The sequence below is a fragment of the Aptenodytes forsteri genome, unplaced genomic scaffold (genome assembly GCF_000699145.1).
Source record: "Aptenodytes forsteri isolate BGI_AS27 unplaced genomic scaffold, ASM69914v1 Scaffold419, whole genome shotgun sequence".
Taxonomy (NCBI): domain Eukaryota; kingdom Metazoa; phylum Chordata; class Aves; order Sphenisciformes; family Spheniscidae; genus Aptenodytes; species Aptenodytes forsteri.
Genome location: NW_008795256.1, coordinates 186,195 through 186,842, shown reverse-complemented (window position 1 = coordinate 186,842; position 648 = coordinate 186,195). Strand labels below are relative to the sequence as shown.

Sequence of the window (648 nt, the reverse complement as noted above, 5' to 3'; positions counted from 1 at the left end):
CGTGATCATCTCCTCGATCTCCTGCAGCTGCGCGTCCTCGGCACCGGTGGCCTGCATGGACGCCAAGATGGCTTCCACCCGCTGCGACTTCTCCAGCAGCCGCCTGGGGGGGTGACAGACAAGAAAATGGTGGCCTCAGCCCCCCACCCCCCCCGCCCAAAGCCACCAGCCCTTCCTCGCGATGCCGGAGCCCCAGCGCTCACTTGTTCTCCTTGGTCTCGTACTGACGCCGTTCGATCAGGTTGGCCACGCTCTGGGAAGAGGAAGGAGAAAGGGGGCAGGGTGAGACGGGGACGTCGCTGCCGCCACCCCCCGGTGGCACCATCCCGGAGAGTCCCCGGGGCGGAGGAGGCGGCTGTTACACCCAGCCACGTCGCTGCCAGGGCCGGGGGCTGCGCGGGGACGGCCCAACAGCCGCCCTCGCTCATGGGTGGTGGAGGAGAACCACGCGTGGTGGTGGAGGAGGAGGAGGAGAACAACCACGTGTGGTGGTGGTAGAGGAAGAGGAGAACCACGCGTGGTGGTGGAGGAAGAGGAGAACCACGTGTGGTGGTGATGGTAGAGAACAACCATGCGTGGCGGTGGAGAACCACATGTGGTGATGGAGAACCACTGCGTGTGGTGGTGGTGGTGGTGGAGGAGGAGGAG

At 65.9% G+C, this 648-nt stretch overlaps 1 protein-coding gene across 1 annotated transcript in view; it reads right to left on the bottom strand.

Moving 5' to 3' along the window:
* Window positions 1-648, bottom strand: part of LOC103898803 (DNA-directed RNA polymerase III subunit RPC3) — an 8,628-nt gene that overhangs the window by 3,423 nt on the left and 4,557 nt on the right. The window contains exons 12-13 of the mRNA XM_009279156.1: window positions 204-253; window positions 2-103 (exon numbers count right to left, since the gene is read on the bottom strand). Coding sequence (XP_009277431.1) covers window positions 2-103; window positions 204-253 — 152 coding nt within the window. The remainder of the gene's footprint in view (window position 1; window positions 104-203; window positions 254-648) is intronic.